This window comes from Struthio camelus, chromosome W (genome assembly GCF_040807025.1).
Source record: "Struthio camelus isolate bStrCam1 chromosome W, bStrCam1.hap1, whole genome shotgun sequence".
NCBI classification, from domain to species: Eukaryota; Metazoa; Chordata; class Aves; order Struthioniformes; family Struthionidae; genus Struthio; species Struthio camelus.
The window spans coordinates 48267818-48290071 of record NC_090981.1 but is presented as its reverse complement, the minus strand read 5'-3'; the positions used below and the strand labels follow the sequence as shown (position 1 = coordinate 48290071).

The 22254-nt window shown below is 37.7% G+C and overlaps 1 protein-coding gene across 7 annotated transcripts in view; it reads right to left on the bottom strand.

The window, feature by feature from the left end:
• LOC138064098 (3',5'-cyclic-AMP phosphodiesterase 4D) overlaps positions 1–22254 on the bottom strand; it is a 402077-nt gene that overhangs the window by 8283 nt on the left and 371540 nt on the right. For all 7 annotated transcript variants that reach the window (XM_068925073.1, XM_068925074.1, XM_068925077.1 and 4 more), the window contains exons 7-11: positions 9567–9660; positions 5692–5864; positions 4570–4668; positions 4317–4481; positions 2401–2500 (exon numbers count right to left, since the gene is read on the bottom strand). In XM_068925073.1, coding sequence (XP_068781174.1) covers positions 2401–2500; positions 4317–4481; positions 4570–4668; positions 5692–5864; positions 9567–9660 — 631 coding nt within the window. The remainder of the gene's footprint in view (positions 1–2400; positions 2501–4316; positions 4482–4569; positions 4669–5691; positions 5865–9566; positions 9661–22254) is intronic.

The window sequence follows — 22254 nt, the reverse complement described above, 5'->3', positions numbered from 1 at the left end:
TTGCCTATTTGTTATTTTCTTACAAGGAAGATAGACAGTAGTTTATTTTCCTTTAAAACAGCCCTCTGCATAGCCCCTACTGCAAAAATCTAAACTGCTTTGGAAGGGTTGTAACTACAGAGGGAGGTAAAACGTGCTCAGTTTTGAATGGAGGTGGAAATAGAAGAAAGTTCCTCCTTGGTAATCTCCGTACCATTTTACAAGCCTCAAGAGTTATGTCTCAGGAAGGACAGACTTACAATAATCAAACAAGCATTCCTTCTGGATGCTAACACAATCCATATTTGTTTACTCTTTAATAGTATTTAAGAGAGATTTGATTTTTAGACAACTGCGTAAACAGACTTTAAATTCTGAAATAAGGAAACAATTTTCGGAAATATCACACATGAAAATTGTAAAGGATAAGCTGAAATATGGCAAATATGTACATGCTTTAAGTACCTAATAAGTCAACTGTATAAATGTATTCTTATACTTCTTAGTAAAATGTTAATACATTGTAGGGATCAATGGAACTAGATGGAAGCAAATGACGTGCCAGAGGCTGGGAAAATCTGAGGCTTGAGAGAGTCCCTGTGTGACTTCTGTAAAAGCCATGTGGGCACCGATTTTTAAACTCTCCTTGAAATTGGCGGGCATTAGATACCTAAACAAATCTAAATTCGATGGTCTTTATCTCCTCACATTTTCTTCTTTGTACATGTAACAACTCAAAAGGGATTAAAACCCCTTTTCCTCTTTTTAGCTTGGCAACAACAGTATCACTTAGTGAAGTGTGTCATTTACATGGAATCCCTGCCGCCTGTCCTGGCTGAATGTGAACTGCCTGCCTTAAAGTAAAAGCTTGAAGTATCACTGCTGATCCCTTCAACTAGCCAGTCATCCTGCTTACACTTAAGCAACTTAGTGGTTTCCCCGTAGCACTTCAAAGGCACCAGCATACTCTGCTATTCAATTTCTGACTAAATAAACAAAAAAACCCCTTTTATTTATATCTGCCCCCTCTTAGGAATCTAGATGGTATGCGCTGTTTTGTGCACAAAGCTTGATTCACTCTGTTCCTATACCAAGCTGCAGAACTGTACTCTTTGTTAAAACAGCACCAAAAATGCAGAGACGATCCCAGTCCTCCTCCTTCCAGATGAGTCATCAAGTTGAATTTCTCTACAGGGTAGCCCTCAGGCCATTAAAGCAAATACAAATAGATGCAGGCAAGACTGGAGGTCTCATCTGAACATACAGTAGCAATGAGTCAGAACAGGAGCTCCCTTCTTCTAACTATGCTGCCGATTTTGGGTCATGCTATTTTAGCAGCAGTGCAACAGATTCAACCAAGTGAAGAAATGACAGCGTCTATAAATGTGTAACCGTATGGGTCAAATACACAAGCCTAGGTATGTTTCCATTTCTGTAGCTTTTTCTTCTCATGTGCTTGGATTCTTAGTATTATTTCAACTTCTGTACTTCTGGGCCTGTTATTATAAAAGGAGAAGAAGTCGGGATGGCAAAAGAAATAATAATGTATGACAGAACTTGCACTGACCTACAACGTGCCACCCACTTAAAACAGTAACATACATCACTGATATCAAAGCATGTTGCATTGGGGCAACAAGCCATTCAGTAAATGTGCCACAGTCAGGTTCACCGAAGCTAATACTGCTTTTCTTCTAGTAGAAAACTAAAGGGGAGGAAGTGGTTCACGCAACGGTGCAGAGAACGGCCTTGAGGCCTGGAGAACAAGCACACTCAGTTTCAAATTTGGAGGTGGTGTTAGACACTTATTTCATTAGGGCTTTCTTCTCCATATATGGAGCAAGAGATGCACAAAAGAGAAAAGAGGTTTGCCATAGCCTGCAGGGATAGGCAAAGAAAAGTCAGTCCAAGAGGCTGAATTAGTATGCAGAGGTCAGAAAACAACTGTAGTAGATACGGACAGACAGAGATGGGCCTGCCCATCCATTTTCTAAAAAGTAACCTGTTTTCTAAATATCTTACAAGGGTATGGTTGTCCTTGGTCATACTATATGCTTCCAGTATAAACATATTAACCGTTATCTTGGTTTTTTGATATTTTATGTAACCTTCCTTCATTTTCCTCCTACAACTTTATTTAGTCATTTAATGTGAACCTTACAAATTTCCAGGAAAGAGGTCACATCCAGTATCGAAACAGTACTAGTATTATAGATAGTTCAACTTTTAGTAATTCTTGCTAGAGGGTACTGCGCAGATTATTTCTAAGGTTACAAACAGTGCAAAATAATATAAACACCTATCCATTTACTGAGAGAAGGTACAAATAAGAGCAGACAAGGAATGAGCTGTATATTTTTCATTTGCAACGTGCAGATCTTGCAGCGTATCTAGAAGAAAACCACAGAATGTCACACTTACTTGTGTTGATAAGAAACTGGTTTGAAACCCCAGGATGATCTACATCATGTATTGCACTGGCAAAAATTGCTGCAAGAATCTCCAAATCAGTGAACACTGCCTAGAAAACCATGAAACAGAAATGACAATGCCTAATCAATGAAAAAGTATTTTCAGTAAAAGGACTGCACTTTGAAACTAGAGTTGAACAAGCAAAACACATTTGAAGTGTATCAGGATTTTAACAAGAGATTTCTACATATGGGTGATAATAACCTTCCGTAAAATCAGCCTTTACATATACATTTTGTAAACATTTCAGGCTTGGCCAAAGTAACACTACCCTTTCTTCAGAACTGCCGAACGCTGACAGCATCACTAAATTCAGGAGCAACCGAAGGTTTTTCAGCTTCAGTTTGCAAATAAATTCCCTTTTAGTTGACCATTAAGCACAGATTTAGGTCTCTGAACTACAGCACAAATTAAAGTTAAAAATTCCAGCCTGACTCTTACTTATTATGTTATACCAGACATGCTTACGCTGCACAATAAACACACAGTACTGTATTTAAAGTACATATCCTAAATGACATTGAAGAAAATGGTGACACACTACAAGGTGTGTAACTTTAAATCTACTGATTTTCCTTCTGTATGAGATCATTAAGAACATAGGAATAGAGGACTGGAAGGGACATGACGTGACACTCAGTCCAGTCCACTGCTGTCACAAGAAATGAAGTTATATAATTGCTTTCATAACTGATCAAGAACAGCTTGGAAGTACATAGGTCAGCAATGGCATCTAGGCAGGTATTAGTATTTTAGCGGCTAAAACACTGCTGAGAACAAGGCCATAAAAAAGGCTGATTTGCAAAAAAAAAAAAAAAAAAGATACTGGCAATCAGTTCAGCTGTTCAGTGAAGCCAGTGGTGATTTATGCCGATCTCTTCTCCCTTTTTGAGATACAGAAAATCTTTCTCAAGAGAATTCTTGAGTCTTTGAGGATCGGGACATGCCGACAGTCTTAAGATCCGCTTATAATGCTCACCTTAATAAGAAGGTAAGGCAGAAAGATTCAGTAATATAAAGATAATATAATATAATATAATATTCAGTAATATAAAGTAATAAAAGACTTTTACGAAAAAGAGTCACAATGCAGCCTTCCTTGAAAATGCAGGCAAATCCTTGCTGAAATTTCACGTATTTGCTTTATCTGTCTTTCTCCCACACTCTTCTCGGATATGTCACTGTTTGCTATAATAAAGGCTGAACTCTGCTTAACAAAGGGAAATAAATTTCTATCTATCTTTCTTTTACCTCAAGGATTTAAGCACTTTCAGCAATTCTTCATATGAGAAATGCTAACTTTTTCAAATAATATTTAAATATCTATGAAAAAAGTGAAATTGGCCAGTAAAAATTTAGTATATGGTCAAATCTGCCCAAGGGAAAAAGCCCACAAAAGTGGCCTTTCAGGATCAGAATGAATATGCGCAGGGGAAAAAACAAAAAACAAACAGCCCTGCTGAGGGGAATTCCATTTTATCACCATCTTTCCTAAGTAATTCCACCTAACTGTGGTTAGTAATAGTTCTACATGTGAAATAATGACAGAACAGGATGTAGCTAATAATGAGACAGTGGAAACAAGTTGCGCATTGTGCTACAATGAAAAGGTTATGATAGCAGAAATCTCAAAGTGTAAAACCATAATTTAAAAAAATGGTATGATATTTCCTCCATAATAGTTACATATAAATAAACTTTGATTCTCACAAAATATCTTTAAAAGAGAACAATTCATGAAAGAAATGTCAAGATCTCTTTTGAAAAAACTTGCAGACGCTAAGATCTTCAACATTTCGTTTAGAAGAGTCTTAGTGATTCCCTTTCTTTCACGCCTGCCTCTTTCCCGTTTCTGTGTGCTTTACCTCCAATGCTGGGGTTGATAGCAGGACATGGGTTGACTGAACAACATCTGCAGCATGAATGTTATTGTGATATGCCACATCTGCATGGTAATGATCTTCTAGGGTCATCAAGTAAGTTATTAAAGTGTCTACTGGAATTTTAAAAGTTTTTAACAAATCTCGTTCCTGGAAAAGGAAAGAGAAACGTTTAAGATTATAAAGCACAGAATGATCTCCCAGATAAGCAAAAAGCGGTATAGCTGTGCCTACTTGCCTGAAAAATGGTGTGCATGATGACCGTCAAAGGTCTGTTTCCAGATAATTCTGCTACTCTGAAAACCTGAAGGCCCCATTTGTTTACGTCTTCTAGTTCCTACAACAGAATCCAGCAACAGAAACTTTAAAATCTAAAACACATATTCCAAAGGTTTTTTGTCTGACACAGCTACAAATGGCACGCTCACGAAGATTCAAAGCTTGCGGTCTGGTTTAGCTACTGTGAAGATAATATACTAAACTCTCTGAAAAGGTGAATGCTGCTGCTACTAACCTTGTAATATTTGAATTCTCAGCTATCAACTTTCCAGAATTTAACTCACTAGGCAGGGAAGAGCCCCCCCTTGTAAGCGGATTGCTCCAGAGGGAGAAATGCTACAGTATCTCAAATGAGTTGAAGTGATACACTTTGCTATCTACCTGCCCAGTCATGGCAGAGTTCAACTGGGAGGAAACCTCCAGAGACGCTGCGCTTCTGCCACCTCACCTGCTCTTAGCAGTAGACTGTTCAAATAAAGGGGGAGCCTCCTGAAAGCATAAAGATAGATGTATTTCAAAATGCAAAAAACTAAAATTGAATGAATAATCACTTTACACCAGTTTTATGTTATTGTCAAATAGTTAACTGCTGATGCAATAATCAGAGGAAATTTTAATAAAAATGAAAATGCAACTCATCTACCTAAAATGATAAAGCTGAAGATAGCACCTCCAAGGATAGCGCTAATGCCACATACAATTGTGTATTTTCAAAATGTAAGGGCTACTATATATGTGCATCCTCTGACAGTATTTGATTCTTCATTCTTTAGACATTATTTGTTAATAAGCAGCTTTATTAATGCATCCACAAATGCAAATTTGCATTCCATGCCCAGAGAGCAAATATTCCTGCTGGAATCCTGTTAGTGCTGAATTAACCCTTGTGGCCTGATTCTGACTTCACTTATGTTATTTTTCCACTGCACTGGTTTTCTATTATTTTAATGAGATTAGCCTTTGGCGCTACAGCTTGGAATCAACGGTTATAAACAGAGGATGGAATAATACTCTTAAGTCCATCTGACAGTCTTCTATCTTAATTCAGTGGTTTAAGTTCAAGAATTTAAATATTCTTTACCTTGGCAAGAACATCTTCTTGGTCTGTTTTAACTCCAAATCTGGGAATACTGGAATTAGTTAAACTGGAACTGTGCATCAGTTTTTTGACTCCGCTGATCTGGGACATTGGCCTCTTCTTTTTCTCTTTCTCCTTCTGTGTCGGAGAAGGGATTTCAACTTCATGTTGTTTGTCTTCAAAAGAATGAAGAAAAACAGAACAATTATGTCCACTTTACTGTTAGGTTTCATACTATGGCTATTACAGCTCTTCACAAAACTGTTTTTTTATTTTTAAGTGTGGAGATTTTGCAGTAGATGTTTCATGTCAACAGCAGTAAAAAAATGTGAAGCAAGATAAACATAGACCTGCTTCTGAGTTAGGCAGAACTATGTTTTACAGACTGCCTCATCATTTCTGAACTGGCTTCGAATGTGACTTGTGATCATGTGAACTCCCCCACCCTCCCAGTTCATATTTTATATAACCTCCATGTTTACATTTTGTATTCCTAAAATGCTACATCTTCTTGCAGGCTTTTGCCTCCACAGCAATATCAGTGCCATTACTTCATATATCTGGCCAGCAAAACTTTTGGTCAAAAGAGACAATGATGAGAGTGAGAGTGAACTGTATTTAGACCACCGTCGGAGGACACCTGCAGACCCTGTCCGGGGCGGGCAGCACGGCAGGCACCTGGGGCGCTGCTCTTCTGAGCAAGAGCTGCTGCCCAGCAGAGCTGGTAAAGCCGTGTGGGATGGTCCTCATCCGCTCCCGTGCACAGTTAGTCAGGTTGGCTTGAATATAAATAGCCCTTTCCAGCAAGTCTGGCCAGCTCCACAGTTACGCCAGCAGATGACTGCTTCCATTTTAAGCTCTACAACAGGTGAAAATCAGCTATGAAAAGAGGTCCTTTTAGACCTGGATTTAACCAACTGCAATTCAGCTGGGAAGCTTTTTCTTCAACTGTATTTCAGTACTTGAGGAAAAACAAAGGCTGGAACAGTTAAACGTGAAATCTTTCTTTTTTTTCCCCAAAGTGGAACTTCAACAAAATAATCCTTTAATCCTTTCTGAACATTTACAAAATCTTTTCACCTCTGCTATAAAGGCATATAAATTCTTCAATGTAAAAGGTGTTGAAATTAGACTAAAACAAATCTATAACCTATAAAGGACAGAAAACATTGCTTTCTTTGCATCATTAGCACACATGAAAGTAGGTACGAAAACACTTTGAAAAGCAGTCTTATATGTTAAAGACTTCAGTAATAGTAAGAGTACCAAGTCCCCATCTTTTGCAATTTTTTGTAGAAGACTTTTTGGAGGACTGAGCAGCTAAGGTTGTTCTCATCCACCTTTTCCAGAAGAAACCAAAATTACATGCAAGAAAAGACCTTCTGCCGAAACTGCTAGGAATTTGCATTAACTTCTGTTGATTTTATTCATACAATTTTTTAAATGTAGACTTCTAATGACTCTCTCCAAATTATCTCCTCTCTGCTGAAGGGCAACTGCACCTTTCTTAGTCATCAAGAAATCTTCCAACAAAACCAGGAAAAATCAAGGACAGAAATTTCTAACATGCTAGCCTACAGAAAACTTGTTTTTGAAAACATCTCAAAACAAAAAAAAATAGGGATAGTAAGTATCTGATATGACCATTTTTCTCCTTCCTCTACCGGACATTTTCGATAAAGAAGTTGAAACCAGGTGAGAGTAGCAAGTTCATTTCTAATATCTAGATTCTTATTGTGTTTGCTTCTTCATTTCTTTTCTTTTTTCCTTTCTTTTTTAATTACTCTTCAGCTGCCTGTACTTACTGGAAACCTCAGAGAATTCCAAACAAATCACAGCAAAGAAGAGACTGGAAATGTCACCAAGTTTTAGCCTGCAGCACAGAGTTCCCTGACTGCCCTCACCGCATTTCACCACTCTCCTCATATGGACAATCAAAAAAAGGGGGAGGAGGAGCGCTAGAGCTCCTGACTGGTGCAAACCGACAACAGATGAAGAGCACTGGCTCGTGTTCATGCTTTGATGTTTATGGTTTCAGTCATATGCACAAAGTTTAGGCCCATCAAAGGGAGGTTCATACACTGAGTTGTCAGACTAACTCAAGTGAAAGGAAATGTTTGTCCGAACAGCTTTACATCTCCGACGGAATTCCATGGGATTGCCAATGTTTTCCTAACTATGAGCACGTTAAGCAAAATATCCTGGGTCCATCTGAACATCTAGAAAAGATAACTTGCCATTCTGACATGGGTTTTGCACAGGGTTACTTTATACTCACGGGCAGGCTCTAATATATCTTCTGGATGTAAGAAAACAGGTTAATTACATTGAGAAATAAAAAGCTTCTGCATTGAGAAATAAAAAGCTTCTGTACTATCATATTCAATGTAGGAGCCTTAATTCTTTACATGGGGAATATTTTTGTTGTCATTATTTTGCTGTCATAAAATTGTTGCCATTATTAATAACTGCATACATATCATATAGCTCTACTTGGGAAAACAGTCCTAAACACCGTTTTTCCCCTTGTATTCCTCTTGCATCTACCTTTTCAAGTATATGAGGTTTTTATTTACACACAGCCACAAAACAATACCCAGGCTCTGCACATCCTAAGTGATTGCCTTTCCAGAGCTCCTTCGGCTCAAGACTGAGGTCTTACGTGAAAGGCTGACAGATGCATTTCCTTACACCTGTCAAAACGAGTCTTAAGTTTTCAAGTGAAGGCATGCAGAGACTGATATCTCTGTCTTTTCAGTTAGCCTAAGTGGGTCATCTTCTCAGGTACCCTTACGCCGAGCCCTGCACGGCTCCTGAAGCTGTGCAACACAGCTTCTCCATAACAGAAGCTCATCACTTTCCTACTGCATGAAATCCTGTTGTGTTGCTGTTCCCTGGGATGCTACTGAAATTACGGATAAACTGAACAGTCACATTAAGTGATGCATTTAGGATACAGCGATAAGTAGGATATAACATGCTTAAAAACCTCTACTTCCTTAAAAAAAAAAAAAAGCACGTAAAAAAGCCCCAACTATGGTACCTCACACAAATAAAACAACATGTATCTTAACATGTTTGACTGACTGGCACTTTCTGAAGTATTTGTTATCCTAATTTAGACATATCCAGCTGTGCCTCCCTTATATGCAGTCTTTGTGAACCAAAGGTGTTTCCATCAAAACTTGTTTTTTAATTGGTATAGTAACTATAGCTTCATGTTCAAAATCCCCATAGATGGGACAAAGCTTCATTCATTTTAAACAATTTTATCACAAACATATATACCGCCTTTTGCAAAGCCATAGAGGAGAAAGCATACTCTTTGTAATACTGTGTTAGGCTTTTTGAATGATCACATCCCACCACGTGAGCACTTTAGCTGTACCTATTCTCCTAGAAGCAATCTGTTCAGATGTTGACTTAGTCACGTTAATCAACTTTCTCCTGTGCTGGCAGGGAATGCCAAAGCATCAGAACTGCATGCTGTGAGATTTAATGAGGTTACTTGCATTTATGTACTCTCGGCACAGTGAAACCTCTTTGGTTTAACTTTCATTCTGGCCATAAGGGAAATAGAATGGAAGAATGATTTTTAATATATGAAATACTGAATACATTTTATATTTACTTGTTCATTCACTATATGAATATCTATCTGTAACTATACATGCAGGGAAACCACATACAAAAACTAAATGAGCTGTGAGGAAATGCATCTACCATGATCTTTCTGCTCAAATGCAGAACAACGAAACAGAAAACGTACGTTTTCTGGAAATAGAAAATATTATGGAAAGCTACTTGCTTTTAAGTTGCATCACAGCAGAGAGAGAGAGAAAAATAAAAAAAATAAAAAAAACCTCCCATTAACTTACCTAAGAATGTGTTGGATATATATTCTGAGACCTGATTGCCTGACCTACTCATTTCAGACAGGTGGGTTAGCTCCCGGTTGAGCATTCTTTTAAACTGGAAAGAAAAGCAAAAAAAGCACAAGTTAGGGGTCAAAACATATTTTAGTTGGCATGAGAAAATGCCGTCACTTTATATATAGTTGGCAAAAGGACACATGACATTAAGAACATTAATACTAGACTAACTGCAAAAGTAAGAATTACCTGTAACACTGCTCTACCTTATTAACTTATTTGTGAGTTGGACAACAGAATTTCTAAACGCTTAGAACACTCCACAGTGATTCCGTTTCTTAAGACGCAGGGCCCTACTCGTACACTGAAAACTTTAACTGTAAAGCATAGGCACACACACAAATCATTAATATTGTTGCATTTTTCATTTGAGGGTTTTAATTTGGAGAGGAAATAAAGATGTATTTACACAAGGTACATCTTCACATGCACTGAACAAAACTATCATTGTTTCATGCTTCTCTACTAGGAGCTTCTTACCATGTTTGTAAATTAATCTGCTTGTATGTTTTTGCCATATATCTTGTAACCTTTCAAGTTTATCTTCCTGTCCATCATCAATCTACTCAAATATGTTTCATGGCACTGCTTAAAAAAATCAAAATACCTTATTCATTTTCTTTTTACCACTAAGAACAGAAACGGGCTCTGCTGTCTTTTACTTCGAATTATTATACTGGATCAGCCCAATGATTTGCCCATCCCACTGTCTCAGAAAGCTGTCTCTATCTATATGAAATATCAGAGCAGAAAACATTTGTCTATGGAAATTCCTTCCTATTCCCCATAAGTTACCAGTTCACATACACAGTTTCTTTGATACAAGTGGACATTAATATTCCACTAAATATGTAACTGATTACCTAATCATAATGGATTCTTTCTTGATTCCTTCCGACTCCAGGATTAAATGATATCTTGTAGCATTGTGTTCCACAGGTTAATTGTGCAATAGAGCTTTAGCTGTATATCTCTGCCTTTAGTATATCTCTGCTTTGATACTAGCTATAGACATAGATAATAGAACTCAGTAATATTTATCAGCAATTCAGAGAACTCTTTCCAATGTACATTAACATCCACCTGTCACTACTGAATGCTGTCTGCCACTGTGTCACCCTTTCATTTTGTTGTTAGATTTCTCAGTCATCTTTTCTATTAACAAAGCCAAATAATTTGTGCCGTTTTCAGAATCGCCTTCCACCTTGTTCACCCAGTTACGATTATTTATTACATTAAGCAATACCTATCCTCAGAACATATCCCTGTAAACATTCTTCTATGCTGAAAACTGGTAATTTATTCTTCTATATTAGATAAAGCACTAGACTAAACATTAACCACCTCCTTTCCATCCCACTGGAATCATCAAAGCCCCTTCTTCAAAGAGGCCTTGCATAGTGAAAGGTGTTATTTTCTTCACAATGTCTTTGTAAGTCAGCAATTACTGTGTTGCGCACACTGTACCATATAAAAATTACCTTTAATATAACACTCTAACCACTAGCCACTGCATTTTTTCCTGCCATCTTGACATGCCACCAGTCCAGGAACTTCCTGCTACAAAGACTGAATTCTACTTTTGTCACAAACCAAAGGCTCAACTTTGATTTCAGATACAGCAGTGTGCTACCACGGCTCAACAGACTTCTGAAAATTAGACCCATACTGCAACTGCAGTTACAAATACTACAAAGTATAGGGCAATATGATAAGCATGGAACCTGTATAGACCTTTACAATGAGTTCAGATGTTTGTCACCAATGTTAAACATTAAAAATTGAGTCAAGCTTGCCAAGCAATAACTGATCCAAAAATCCCAAGAGTATTTTTTAAAAGCCTTTCTTTAAACCTTTAACGCGCACGTAAGTCATGATTGCATGCTCTTCTTCTGCAACCACAAAGATAAGAAACTGAATTATTTAAGGTAAAAACTGAAGATATCACAGAATTACTTGTCTCTAAAGTGTATCCAGAAACTGCATGTTTCAATTAAATACCATGTAAAGGAATCTTAATAAAATGTCAGAAGTTGACACGCTTGCATTAACTTCCAGGCCTGTCATCAGTCCATCCATTACCTCCCCAATATTTGGCCTATATTCTTTTTCTTAATTTAATCCAGCTCCAGCTAATTCCACTGGACCCAATGAAGTAGGTCTTCTTATGTCTATTTTTTTCAGGATAAACACTCTTAGATGATGCCCAGCTTTGCTATGCTTGTTTTGCAGCTGCAGAGCAGCACCACTGATTGCTTTCCCCACTTTGAAAAAAGGCCATGTAGTAACTGAGTTGATGGTAAGTACCGTTTAGGAACGCTCCAGCTACTCTAAAATTCTCTCAGGTTTGAAAGGAGAACGGACTGGTTTGTTTCCACCATGCTTTTCTTGTAGTTATCTGATATGAGAAATAGGAAGGATTGTTTTCTTTTCTGATTCATAAATTTAATTAGGAGAGAACAGGGACAGGATTTTTCTTACTTGCCAGTGTTGGAGGCTAGTTCCAGTTAGGGAAAGCAGGACCTGGTGATGCTGCAAAAGCCACTACATTTTCTCAAGTGCCTGACTGGTGGCCTGTTGCATATTCAGTGTTAAACTCCCTTAACAATGATTGACAGCTAGAAGGAAATTTTTCAACTTGGTCAGACTGACAGGAACCACTGTGGGGGTGTTTGGCCCTCCTCTGTGGCTTAGTGTGTGGTCTATTTCTGAGTTACACTGAACTGATACCATATAAATGCAGAGATTGAGTACATCTCGATGACCTCAATCTCTTCTGCTGTCTTCCCATAGTGAATATAATTTTGGCTTTTGATCTTTGAGGTCTGTTATCATGCACTGGGAATCATTTAGTAACCTATGGTGTAGATGTTCTTTAAGGATTTCCAACTAAACAATTACTGCACAGATGTTCGTAACTGCAGAGGACTACTTCTGGACTGAAAGGGGCGTGGCTGCCTCCAGTCCTATGCTCCTAACTGGCCTGATGCGAAGCCGGGCTTTTCCACCTCCTGTCATCCCTACAAGTCACCAAAACATTCAGCGTGAAACTTACGGATTACACTCTGTGCAATCAGCGTGCTTCCTCGCTGTTGAACATGGCATACAATAGGCATACAATAAAATAAGTCTCCTAGCTTCTGCAAAGCCTTCCTACTAACCATGAATTCAATGACAGAAGCCTTTGGCTCTCAAGAACGGCAGAAGCATGACTTCCTCAAATTCTTCCACAAGTTGCTGACGCCACACCAGCATGGCTTTAATTCACATCTATTTTGAAAACATCTGGACAGGGCAGGAACTTAGAAGATTGCTTTGATTTTAGTTTTTAATTAAATATGGCAAAGCCTTATGATTGTCGTCTACACTAAAACATGTGAAGTTGAAGACCACATGCAGACAGCAGTTTCTTACGCAGGACAATAATGTTGCTGCTGCTGAATGAGTAACATCAGGAAAAACTTAACACAAAAATGGCACGAAAAACTGTTGGAGGTCATAAAAAAGGAGATAACAGTGATAGAGATGTTCAGACATTTTAGTGATTATACGCTGGTTTAGCATATCTATATGCTACTTAATACTCTGATGTTTAATAGTCTATCTTTTAAAAAAGACTCTTTTTCCTCAATAAAAAAATGTTGCTGATTTCACTGAGCTCTCAAAAATTTCATTTGGGCCCAAGTGCACCCATCCGCAGGCCAAATGTTGCTCCAGAGCATTAACTTTCCACATTTTTAGACATCTCTGCATTATTACTTTAGAATGAACCTCTACCTAGCTCTCACATGGCTCCCACCAGATCTCACAGCAAATCAGAGAAGTTTCTGTTACTGCTGCGAGCCAACCCTGTTTCAGTCATCCAGAAAATGTCTTTTTTAAGTACTTGAAACTCAGCTAGACTGTCCATACTCTCACAGTTCATCATCTCAGGAATAACGTTTGGCACTTTATTCAAAATAAGCCAAGCAAAACATAAAAACTCCTGCCACTAATATTAGATGTTAGAGATAATATTGTACATAATGACTCGAAAAAACCTGAATACCGTATACTTTCCTAGTTGAAGAAAATGAATTTGAATGTACCAAAACTGTCATTACTAATATGTATATATTACATGTTACACATACGCTTTAATTACGACATTACCAGCTCAGCGCAGGGAGAAAGTAGATGTTGTTGGCTGAACTATGCATATATGAATTCGTCTTCAGAAAGAGAGATTTTCCAACTTTAGGCATTGCTAGACTGGAAAAATGATAAAACTATGCCTCTTTGGTACATCATAGCCATTGACTATAGTCTAGGAAATTTCCCCTGGGAATCAATAGGCTATAACATGTTCAATAAGTCAATTATGCAGTTCTTTGCTGCTGAATACTGATGTCACAGCAGCAGAGTTCAGTAAAGTATTAACTAAAAAAAATTCTAAAAAACAATTCCTTCAGCAGAATTTGGGGGCTTTTTCATTTTACTTGTTTCTATTTCATTTTAATACTTTTCTTTTACTCTCACGGTAGAAAAAAATATCACAGGCACAATATTAACAATCTCCCAAAGCGACAAAAATGCATGTCACTTTTACCTCAGTTTAAGAACCTACAAAGTCTGATAAAGTTAGAACTCTGATACACAAGAATAAATATCTTGATGAGATTGCATATCTTGAAGAGATTAAGATAGTTTCCTAAATAGCGGTCATCTCCAAAGAACAGGTCACAAACTGAGTAATGATGAAAGGACCTGGATAGTTTAGGTCCTTTGGGGCTGAAGCCCAATATGTGCCTATCTCTGCGTATACATTACTGCTGTCAACCTAGGCTTATTATTATTAAATGTTTTTGTGGGAAAAATACAATTTTTCTGATGCTAGCAAAGGTTTTTGAAAAAATGTGGACAATTTTTTGCAGTAATAATGTTCCCAGATGTGGGAATGTCCAGTGCACTGGTATAATTTTGGGGAGAATTTGTATCAGCAGTAGCAAGGAAATTCCAGTCTGAAGACATGGAGGAGATCCAGTTACAAGATAAATTCATGGCCATGAAAAACTGTTGGCTATGTGCTTAACATATATAGAATTTACTGATTACACGTTCAAACTTTTCATATTTTTTGCATAAGATTCTTGACTCTGTAACAGAAGCCTTAAGTGAACGTGCAGTTTGCAGCTCCTTGTGGAGGAAGACGAAGTGTGCGAACCACCCTTGGCGGGGATGCCCAGAGGGCCTCATCCACCCACACCTTCCACTCCTGAAGGGATGATTTTCTGCATTTCAGGGACTGTGGAAGTGGCTGCCTCCACGGCAACCTTTGGCAACATCACAGGAGGTGAAGTTAAGGGAAGAAGGTAGTCCACAGACCAGCAGGCTCCATCCTGCAAGTCCTTCAAACTGAGTCAGTTGTGCTCGAAGCCCTTGTGTGGTGAGTCTGTAAGGCGCAGGAGGAGCTGGAGCCCTCCTGTGCATGCTCTTTGCACAGGCCCCCAAACTCACAAGGCAGCAGGTCACAGTTTTGACCTTTCTGGCTGCCTCTCTTCTAGACAAAATTTCTAAAAATTTGCATAGATAGAATACATGCATGCAATGTGCATTTAATACTTGAACTATTAAACTTACATGACACTGTATTTTGGTTCTGAAACATCTATCAATGCTATTTAAAAGATATGTTTAAAATTCAAAAAGGAAGAAACTGCATGACTTTACTGGATTTGAAAAGTCTTACATTCTATAAAAATGAGTCAAGCAACTTAATATCAAGTAACCTTACGAATTAATGTAAGGCTTCTGTTTTTCATTGCTTAGCTATGTAAAACTATCTTTGATTTCAATAGCATTCTTAATAAACACTTCAGTTTGAACCCCAGGTGTTTAATAACTACCAAGGTCATGCTCAGATTTTTATACATTAGCTATAGTAAGGTACGTATCTCTAAACCTGGCATTGTGATAAGTGGTACTTACTGTTTCCAAAGAAAGATACTCAATGAAAGCCTGAGAGAAATATGTCATAATGACAATCATTCTCTCAAACATAATTTAACAGAAGATAAAGTATAGCCTGAAACATACAGGAATTACTATGCAAAATATATATGTAGTCAAGGATGAAATTCTTGTAATGATCTCTGATACTAGGGCATTTCATTCTTCCTCAGAATTTCAGGACTACCTTACATTTTAAAATTCTGATTGTCAGAAAAAGTAGATCATCTTTGCCTGTTCTCATATTTTCCTTAAAATGTGTATACTGTGAACTTTAAAACCCCTGTACAAAAATTGTATTCAGACAGCTCCTTAACTAAAATCATTGTCTATATACACTATAAGACACTGTCTGTACAGAGGACATTTTATCATACGTAATCAGCTACAGCTATCCCACTCTCTGCTGAACTTCAGTTAGCAAAACATCTCTCCATTTTAAAGGCTAGGCAATAAGAATGAAAATTTATTGAAGATCTGTGACCAAAGACTTGTGATGTAACAAGTAGGAGCAACGCAGCAGCTGCACGGCATTCTAGGAAATACTTCCAAACAAATTATAATAAATGCTCCACTTTTGGCTGAATGGAAAATAATTCTACCTTATTTTTTTTTGGTAAAAGAGAAGGGAAATCATCTAACTGGCATAATGGAATCCAATCTCTTCATGGATGACTGAACAAAATCCTTGAGAATATACTATAATAATTCTGCATTAGCCAAAAATGGTCACAACGACCTAATGAGGGTCTTGCCTTTCTACTTGAAAAAAAAAAAAGATGATGAAAGTAGGTATTAATACAAAGGGGCATAAGAAATTCAGTCATGTGCAAACACAGTTCTTGTATTTTATTAATAATCTAATTCAACTCTTGCATTATTCACTTCAAGGGAAATGAGAATTTCCTCTGAAACAGGATAATTTGGAACAGCTTTCTATGTCAAGCATAGGATGATTTTATTAACACTTCATAAACAAAATTATAAAGGCAGCATCATTTTTTAAAGACAATCACGTAAGCAGGGATCAGACAAAGCCCAAACGTGATTTTGCATTAAGTGAATTTGAGTTCTGTATGCTAACGTATTGATTTAATTCACTGTGCAAAACTTTTCCATGAAAGAGGTAAAAGCTTATTTAATTCTAATTACCAGCACTTCTGCAGTTTCAAGCTAGTTCTAAGCTGCTCTACATAACAATTTAGATCAATACTAGAAGAAGACAATTTTCAGTCTCCCAGTGTTTTAATCAATAAGCTGTCTCACAAACACACACACACACACACACACACACACACACACACACACACACACACAGAGGTTACCAGAAAATGCTGCTGGAGCGTACTGTTGATAATTGCACATTTCTTCAGCTAGGAAAACCAGCATGAGTCATACATTCATCCATTATCCTCAGCCTATTCTCCTTAATCATGCACCCACCTATTGTATGGTATATCAGATTTATTTTTTTGAAATCCTTTAATGTGCAGAAATACGGCTTTGTAGCATAATCTTTTTTTTTTTTTTTTTTAAAAAAACAACTCCACTGACTATTTTTGGCTTTATACCTGGTCTAATTATGCAGTACAGCTACACTATTTTATAAGTCCCAGCACAGGTTATAAGAAAGACTGCATGCTGTGCAGTTCATTCTCACTGCTGAACAAAGGCTTGCTTTTCTGATTTTTGCCTTTATAGTCATATTACTCGTAGTCATATCACCCACAGATACTCAGGCTATCCAGTAACCATGCAATCATGCACTGCATATCAAGGTTCTTAAAAGGTAAAACAAAATCCTACCTTTATGTAGCCCCAAGAAACTGAGAGTAAATAGTTTGCCTCAGGCATTTTTGATTTTTTTATACTACCAATCTACCCTATTCAGTTCTTCACTATATGATACCGCAAAAGACTATCAAGAAGAAAGATCCCTCGTTTTTCCCTCTTAATTCTTTTTGCTGATCTTCAGGTTCCCAGCAATTAGGTGCATACAAGACATTCTGCAATGAAATCCAATCCTGTGGTCTTCTGATTGTATAAATGCCATTTGTAAAACTCCAAACCTTCAGAGGCTAGGCTGAAGAGACAGATTGCATGAGTTGAAGAAATATCTGAAGAGCTAGGGATATGCATATTTCCTGAACACTAGGACTTAATGAATTATGTATGTCAAGATGCTCAGCTGCTGGAAAGACTTGTTCTATCAACAGCTACCAAATAAGGACCTGAAGGGGAAGCCACAAACGGTGTCAGTAATCCCTCCCATAGAGCCTAACTAGCAGCCAATAGTATGTCACCCGAAAAGATAAATGCAAGGGGCTAACGACATGATGCACGGTCATTGCTGATTGGTCAGCAAGGGTGACTCTCCTGGGAATGGGATATTCCTTCTTCTTTATGGCAAATGCCATTTAATAATGGCATCCCTGCCTGCAGCGCTCACTCCATTCAAAAATAATTACTTTAACCTCTTTCATTTTCAGTAGTATTTGCCAGCTCTCTTCAATGGATACACTACAGTTAAATAAGCATTCTGTATATTCATGCAGCTTGCCTAGTGTTTTTAACTTTTTATATGGAAGGGAAATATATGAGTTCTATAAAATAAAAAAGAGAGAGAGAGAGAGAGAGAGAGAGAGAGAAATAAAACTACCAGGATTCTTGAGCAATTGTGATGTACTGTTAACGATGAAAATGTTTTTGGCTTTTATGCTATCTGGATTAAAAACTGATCTGCTCAGCCCATTAGGCCCATCTGCTAGTCCCTTATGTTTTTTATTTTAGTAGATAAAAGCAATTATTATTAAGACATAGCAGTTCATGTGTGGAGTCTTACAATTCCCAGTAAGTCTGAAGTTTCCATGGAGAAGTCAGAACAAAGATATAAGAGTCCTCAAATTCTCACTGCATGTATTCAACTTTTGCTCTTTCTGCCTTGGCAGATTAATGTAATCAATTACAGCTATATTTCACATTAAAAAAAAAAAGATTAATTGAAAGTGAAGTGTGTCAGTGAGCTGACTCAGAGCATTAAATAAAATATCCCACCATCTGCCACTCAGCGACCAAAACTTAAAAGGAGGAATACATTATCCTGCACCACTTTATATAAGGCGTATGCATTACTGCGGCAAATTTCTGAGTCTTTGTTGTATCAAAAGAAGGGAGAGTTTCCTAATATGACAATGAGGAAATGTCTAAGGACAAGCTGAATGAGGTGCAGCATTCAGCCTAAGCCCACACTGCTGATTCACTGGAAGATGCTGACCGACAATAGTCATGAGGGAGCTTTTGGCTTAAGTGGTTTCTACTTCTCTAGGTGATGCTACACAGCAATGTCAGCAATACTAAGTGCTTGAAAAAGAATCAAACCTGGAAAAATCAATAGGGGAAAATATGAGATTAAAAAACTTCTTCCTTACAGGAGAGAAACGTATAGCAATGTGACAACTGGATAAAGGCAAGAAATCATCTAGCACATATGTAATGCATTTTCATGTGGAAAACATACTGCTTTCCTTAAAACATATAAAACGAAAACATGTGAATGAACACATCACGTACACAGATATACCTGTCCTGGATCTAAACAGGGACATGGCTATAAAATAATTAACTTTTGAAAACAGACCCGTGTTATTAGAGACTCAGGAGGACATTAAAATAGCCTAAAAAGAATTTCTGGAAAATATTTCTCCTGTTTGCTCCAGTCAGCTTTTTAATGCTGAATACAAAGCTTCACATCTGTGTTGCATTATTTTCAAATCACCTGCAAGAAAGCACTGCTGCCACCTACCCAATATCAGCTCTAAGAATTGAAAATACTTCTGTTGATTTTTCAGATGAAATAAACTGCAAGATGATCTTCCACTATATTAAAGGATGATTGCTAAAGACTCCGCTGAACCTGGATGAAATAGGCTCGAACAACTGCCTGGCATGCTGGGAGCGAAGAGGGCAGTGGCAGGAAAGCTGCACTGCCACCGCCACATTACCTCCTTTGCGGCACGTTTGCACGGGGTCTTCTGCAGCAGGGTGAGATGGACGAGCTTGGACCAGGCAGCCCTGGGGGTGGGGAATTAGATTCGTCCCCATCCAGGAATTTCCTGGTTTACAGCCTCCACAAAGACTTCCAGTACCAGAACAAACCCATATAGGAACTGCAGCCTAACCAGGAGCGGGAGAGGGGAGAAAATGATCCAACAAAACTCTTCAGGGATGCTCTTGGGACAATCCCCGTTCCTTAAGCCTTAAACCATTCATATCATAACTTAGAAGATCATATAATACAAGCCATTTACTTCTGGCTAATTAACAACTCAAGCAAGTATGGAGGTATGAGAACTTGGTTGAAAGAGGCAGCAAAAGTGGTCGTTGCAAAGCTAGTTTTTTTCTGTCACTTCTCTTACTTGGCACTTCAAAGGCTGGTTCCTAGTTAAATCTTACCAAGAACTGTCCTAAAAACAGCAGAGCTTGTATTAGATAAGGAATATTTTAAAAGGCTACTATATAAATTACACTAGATTCTTAGAATGTGTTAAAAAAAAAAATCTTTTTTGATCATTTTATTCGCCACCGACGTATGAGACAAAGACATATCCATTGGAATTACTGCATTCCAGCTTATTGAATTTGATGAAGGACGTTATCTATAAAACTATTAGCTAGATAGTTTTGTTTTTTCTGTTGAGATTTTATGGTTCATGTGGACTTTTCTGTTACTTCTATCTTTTTCTGAGATGTTTACAAGTCTGTAGGAAAACTACATGCATACTTCACTGAATCTGTGAAATTCTTGTAGTATGTAAAATCATGACAATCTTTCTCCTCCAATGTACCTGTATGTTACAACTTGTTTTAGCAGCAAAATAACTGTAACTGTGTTGACAGTAGGAAATGATACTCATATTGACAGTTTATTCCTAATTTGTATGATTTTTTTCTGAGACTCCTAATCTCAGTCTCATAAAAACTACCAATTGATGTGATATAATTCACTAGCAGGACTTCACTGATTCTGCAGACATGCCCTCTGACTTTGGCTACATGGAAAAGTATGATTCACTACCTCATAAATTTACACTTCGAAATTCACACCTTCACTGATTTACAGTAATTGTTTTTGCTGATTTTCATCCTCAGTTCCCAAACTGGAATGAGTGAATATTTAACTTCAGAGGAGGTTATGGCGGGTAGACATGTGGACAGCAAATAGCTGCCACACATAACTAAATACCTAGAGTAATCTGAGATAAGAAATCATAAATTAGAGATTAATGGAAATTCAGCCACTTGAAAGGAAAATTCTTGTTTTCATACACACTTACCTCCATGAAGAATGGGGGAGGGGGGAAATACTGACATTTTTCTACAATTGCTTCCACCAAGAAAAGAATACGGAAAAGAGAAAAGTATAACTTGGAATGCCAATAACCGAGTAATAAAAAATTCAGCAAACAAGGAAGTTTGTAGTAAGTACTGTTGCAAATTTAGAAAGAAATAAGACAATGACCTTGAAAGGCAGAAAGATGATTAAATAAATCTCTTAGAACCCACAGGAAATGATAGCCTTTATTTAATCAACAAGCCTGGATAACTTTCTCCACAAGAGCCATAAAAGAGGTGGCAGAGATCCCAGGAGCAGTGATGTTCAGCTTTAGTAAATTTTGAAAAAACAGGATAAATTCCATTGGACTGCAAAAACGTTAACACTGTGCCAACTACAGTTTACAAGCAGGATGGCTGGGTAACTCCAGGCCACTTTACAAAACACCAGTTCTGGGCAAAACTATGGAAAAACTGAAATATATACCTTCAGGCTCTTGCTCGATAAAGAATTAAGAGTTAGGAATGTAATTAATGCCCGTCTATATAGTTTTAAGTCTTTGAACACGTAATGTTCTTGGATTGTTGTAACGCATTTGATTTAGTACGGTGTATTACTCTGCAATAGCAATCCTAATGTTGAGGTAGGACACAAAAATGGGTTACGAACCTGATTACTGACTGATTTCTAACAACTATCAATAGGAAGTCTTCATCAAATGGGACAGTTTTAAGTGAGGTTCTACAAGACCTGGCACGATGTTACAGCACTCAGTTTTGTGCACTCCTGATCTGGAAGTAAGTCAATACTATGAAAATTTTCAGAGAATATAAAAACTGGAAATATCAAAATGATGAGGGTACAGAAATCAATGAACCACTTGTTTAGTTTGCTGACACCACTCTCAAACTGTGATTCAAGGCAGTTTCCTACAAAGATGTAGACCCAGTAACAAGGAGCACAGCCTATGCATATAAAACGGTGGGCTATACTCCTGAAGGCAGGAACTCTGGAGGAGTTTATGGAGTCACAGGGGAAAAGAAACACAACAGGACTTCCCATAGTGATACTGCCATCCACCCTCGCCAAGTACAAGTCTGTATCTTTTGTGAACCTACAAATGATAAATAATTCACCAATATTAGTGAGAGTCTAATCCTTTTATTCATCTCTCATGCTGATGTTCATGATTTGCCACAAGCACCTACAGATGCCTATGAACCCACAGACCGAACCAAAAGATCCTACAGCTTGGAGCCTGTGGATCCAAGACTTTCAAAGAGAGGCCAGCTCCAAAGAGGTGTCTGACCATCA